The sequence below is a fragment of the Echiichthys vipera genome (genome assembly GCF_963691815.1).
Source record: "Echiichthys vipera genome assembly, chromosome: 1".
Classification (NCBI taxonomy): Eukaryota; Metazoa; Chordata; class Actinopteri; order Perciformes; family Trachinidae; genus Echiichthys; species Echiichthys vipera.
This window is the reverse complement of record NC_139826.1, coordinates 37,375,501-37,380,500: the sequence shown is the minus strand read 5'-3', so window position 1 is coordinate 37,380,500 and position 5,000 is coordinate 37,375,501. Positions and strand designations below refer to the sequence as shown.

The 5,000-nt window shown below is 44.1% G+C and overlaps 1 protein-coding gene across 2 annotated transcripts in view; it reads right to left on the bottom strand.

Annotated features, from left to right (window-relative positions):
- Window positions 1-2,266: 2,266 nt before the first annotated feature.
- The window catches only part of myod1 (myogenic differentiation 1), an 11,627-nt gene continuing 8,893 nt past the window's right edge, over window positions 2,267-5,000 (bottom strand). For both annotated transcript variants that reach the window (XM_083919171.1, XM_083919170.1), the window contains 2 exons: window positions 4,280-4,349; window positions 2,267-2,890 (listed from right to left, as the gene is read on the bottom strand). In XM_083919171.1, coding sequence (XP_083775297.1) covers window positions 2,697-2,890; window positions 4,280-4,349 — 264 coding nt within the window. In that variant the 3' untranslated portion in view covers window positions 2,267-2,696. The remainder of the gene's footprint in view (window positions 2,891-4,279; window positions 4,350-5,000) is intronic.

The following is a 5,000-nucleotide window of genomic DNA, read 5'->3' as shown; positions in this document are numbered from 1 at the left end:
GTCTGATCACGTGTGTCTGCTCACCTGCCTGTCTGTCTGATCACGTGTGTGTGTGTGTCTGTCTGTCTGTTCACCTGTCTGTCTGCAGCCGCAGGAGGGCGGTGAGACCTCTGAGCTGACGCAGGTGGGCTCACCTGGGCCCGACGGTCCCGTCTGTGAACAACAGTGAAACAAGAAGAAGAAGAAGGAGTTTGTCCGTGTGCAAAGTCACAACAGGAGAAGAATGAATGAACTTAATCAACCACGGACACGGAACAGGCGCACGACCCGAATCAGACACGCGCAGTGATGAGATGAACACCTGTGCATGCTCAATGGGGCTAACATGCTAACATGCTAACATGCTCATGATGGAGGAACTTTTACCGTCAGACAGGACGACAAGAAGAACCGGCAGCAGATGGAGGAGGAGGTGAGTGCAATACCAAGCCATGTTTGCACACACTCTACAGCTCTGTGTGTGTGTGTGTGTGTGTGTGTGTGTGTGTGTGTGTGTGTGTGTGTGTGTGTGTGTGTGTGTGTGTGTGTGTGTGTGTGTGTGTGTGTGTGTGTGTGTGTGTGTGTGTGTGTGTGTGTGTGTGTGTGTGTGTGTGTGCGTGCGTGCATTCAGGCTGCTAAATAATCTGCAAACAAGACACTATTTCTCTACTCTGAGAGGCAACTCTGTATCTCATGGCCATGGGCGCATTATGAGACATTGGGCCCCTGGGCGCAAACATGTGAGAGCCCCCCTCCACCCTGAACTAGACACCACTTTTACTGGTGGTTACTTTTAGTCATTTTGCACCTGCTTGTGGTCATTTTGTGGTTGTATTTATATTTGTTTTGCATCTCCAAGACTGTTTTGCATCTACTGTAGTCGTTTTGCGTGCTTCTGGTTGTTTGTAGTCGTTATGTGTTTATGTTTTGGATTGATTTGTGTCAAGTCATTTAGCTTCTCTTCGTGCACATCCCTGATAGAAACTAGCGCAGTGCAACCTCTGAAGTGGCTGAAGTAGGGTACTAAAGCCCTCTTCCCCCACGGCCCAGGCCCGTTTATACTCACACTACCTGGGCCTCGGCGAATGCTTCTTGCTGCCTATACGTCATCACGCCTTAGCAGAGATAGACCTCTGAGTTTTTGTGCGTCTTGTCGACTGTTTTTTTTATCTTTTCTTCGACCAAATCTGCAGTAAACACTCCACCTCCGCATCACACCAACGTGAACCTTTCGCCGCCATTGTTTTAAATGTCTGCGTCCCTCCTTCTTTTTTTCTATGTCTGAACACGCGCACATAAAATGACGTCAGCTCGTGCTCGTGCTCGTACACGTGCAAACGCGCTTTACAAAAGCCCACCTCTCCCAAATGGGTCGTGGCCGGGAAGCGTACCGCGCCTAGACCTGGTATGGTTGCACTCACACTGGTCAAACGAACTAGACTTTAGCCATGAAACGTGCTTGGGCCTGGTACGGATGGACAGTGTGAGTGCGCCCTGAGCTTCCTTGTATCCTGACCAGTACACCTGCCATGACATAGCTGCATCCTCTAGAGTAGCTTATACGCATCTTTGCCAACATATAGCTATTTGGGACTAGACTGATACGTTTATCAGGTGTATCGGCATCGGCCGATGCGGGCTGCTGGGTTTGCCGATGGTTTTCCCGGCATTATTCACAGACGGGCTTCCACAGGCAGCTCCGTGTTGCTGGAGACGCCTTTTCTAGGTTTAATGAATGTTTCTTCTCCTAAATTGAGACTCATAACATTTGTCATCATCATTGTGTAACTGTTATGACGTAAACTGAGGGAGCAAAAGTAATATCCGCTCCAAATATCGCCTCAAGAAAATCAGCAGTCCGTGTCGGTCATCTGCTAAGGCTGAAAAAATCAGCTTCGGCCCTTAAAAGTCCATATACGTCGATCCCGATTTGGGACCAGGCTATTTTCAGGAATCTTATTTCGCTGATGCTTGAAATGTTCGTTTGCTGAAATGTAACATCGGCGGTCTCTCTGTTTTCATCTGTTGTTGAATGCACCCAGCATGCTCGATGTTGCGCTTCCTCGGGTCCTGTGACTCCTTCCACTTTAGATTTATGGATCTCATCTTCATCTCATCTCATCTCATCTCATCTTCAGCCTCTTATCCGGGGTCGGGTCGCGGGGGCAGCAGCTTTAGCAGGGGACCCCAAACTTCCCTTTCCCGGGCCACATTAACCAGCTCTAACTGGGGGATCCTGAGGCGTTCAATAAAATATTGGAGCAGTTGGAATCCGTTTTCTGAATATAAATATTTCTTTATTAAAATGTCATTCACTCATAAATAACATATAGAAACTGAAGACACAACAATCAAAGCATCATTTGCGTGTTTGCGTGCCTGCGTGTGCATGCGTGTGTGCGTGCTTGTGTGTGTGTGCGCGCGCGCGTGCGTGCGTGCGTGCGTGTGTGTGTGTGCGAGTAGTTTGAACAAACAGCTCTTATTTACAGATGTACAAAATGGTCCGAAGTCATCATACAGTATGTGTAGCGCGTGTGTGTCTGCAGCAGAAAAGAGTCAGGGTCACGTCCTTTTCTTCCCGCTGAATGAAAAGACGTCAGCGGCGTTCAGTTTGTTCCAGAGGTTAAAAAAACCCAAGAACCTGGATTCGAACTTCAGGGAAATAAAGTTTTGTTTGGGCTTTCTTTGTGGAATACGAGTCCTCGGCTCCGTCGGGCTCAGAGCGGCTCGTAGATGCTGTTGGGTTCAGTGGAGGAACTGGAGGCTGCAGGGCTGCTCTGAGGGGATCCGGGGCCACGGGGGACCACGCTGTCGCCCGGGGGGGCCGCAGCTGGACCCGTGCTGATCCGCTCGACGATGCTGGACAAACAGTCCAAACTGGAAATGAGTGGCGGTTTACTGTTGCTGGAATCTGCAGCAAAAGAAACAGGCAACTTTACTTTCTGCTCATGTTTGTTTATTAATTTGATAAGAAAAAAACATTTTCAGGGTTCGAAAACACTTGAAAACACTTGAAAACACTTGATTTTTAACGTGGTGTTTGGATTTTGATGTAGAACGCTGTCAACAAACATGATTTTGGTTCTTTAAAACACCATAACAACTGTTTTAATGTGCTGCTTGTGTGTGCACTATACTTTAAAAGTGCATTAAACAGTATAGTGTATAAACTGTATTTACTGTGTATACATATTTGATTTCCCACAGCTGTGAGGTGCTTTAAAAAGCTTGAAAATGCACTTTAAAATGCTTGAAAAGTTCTTAAATTTGACTCTGGAACCGGTGAAAGAATCGCTCGTATGAAGGAACAACGCTGTCTTGTTGAAATATCAGAATCAGAATCAGAAAACCTTTAATGTCCCGCAGACGGGGAAATTCTTTTGTCACAGCAGCAACAGAATATTAAAAAATAAGATTAAAAATAGCAAAAATAAGCAATAAAGTTAAATCTAAAAAGGGAAGAAATGGAAATAGACATATGTACATATTCACATGATATAGTGCAGTTGTTCTTGTTTGGTTTGTTTGTAATAATGTAATATGGAGTGAATAAATGTGATTCAATAAGTCCAAAATAGTGCAAAATAATAATAATTAAAAAAAAGTGCATATGAAATGTTCATATTTAAGGATTTAAGAGGAGAAAGTGGTTGTTTTTAGAGTAAATTGGTCGAATCAAATACAATTATATTAAATGACAAATCTGTCAAGTTCTATTAAAGAGGGGGGGAATTCATTTTAAAGGAGAATTAAGTCAGAATTAGAGATTCAAGGATCTGACCATTAATCAATCATTTAACTATTCAATGAACCACCAACTATTGTGATGATTAATGAACCTTTTAAAGTATTTCTTTTTAGACTTGAGCTTCTTAAATGTGACTATTTTCTGCTTTCTTTCCTCCTCTAAGGTAAAGTTATATCTTTGGGTTGAGGACGTCGTCTTTGGGGACATTTTTCACTATTTTCTGACATTTCAGAGACCGAACAACAAACGGGTTCATCCAGAAAATGATCGACAGGTTGATCGTTGATTAAAAATGATCGTCATCGTTTGGTTGCATTAAAGGAGGAAGCAGAAATCTGGGGTATCGGGAGTTAAACATAAGCTTTGTGCTATGACAGTGTGGTCATATTAAAGTATATTAAAGTTTGTGAATGAAGAAGAAAGTGAGAAGAATATATTCATCGTGTTTGGAAGACGAAGCTTGTAACAATGAAAGAGAAAGTGTTTAAAAGCGAAACTGATCAGAAGAACGAAAGAAACGCGTCGTGTCAAAGGAGCGAATGTGACACTGACCGTCTGTGTGGCTGCAGTAGGAGCCGTCGCTGTTCTCACCTCTGGACGAACACGGGGAGATTAAATCCATCTGGAAACAGATCAAAAACAATAGATTTCACTCAGCAAACCAAACGTCAACCATCTTTTTGTGGAGTAGAGGAACGCTGCGCAGAGTTGATCAAAGTCAATTGTGACTCTGCAGAGATTTCGTCCTGATTTGTTTATAAAAGAGAAGTATTTTTCAACTTTTACCACATAAATACTCCATTATGTCTCTTAAGCAGTGAGTATTTGTTCTGCAGAGGAGTTTCAACACGTTAAAGACACATGAGGGCTGTTAAACCACCTGTTTAACCGCGTCTGCGTGCCTTTTATGCACGTCGATGCTCCTCTTCATTCTACGTTTTAGCTTAATTCGATAAAACGGGATCAATACACCAGGTAACAATGCTCCACTTGTTTAAAGCCTCACAGTGTCGATCTGCTCGACACACCGGCGACAAACCACACGCGCAAAAATCCGATTTCCCTTTTGTTTGCACATCCCTTCCCAAATCCCGATACTTCAAACTGTCCGACAGTCTCAAATGTGGAAGCCGAGCCTCTGACTCTAAAGTCTCCCTTCAGTGAAAGTGCATTGCTTCTTTGAAAGTGCATCGCGGCCCAGAGGCCAAAAATAAATATCCAAAAACACATTCCACACATTTCACGAGGCACCACATGAACCGTTCAGCTGTTC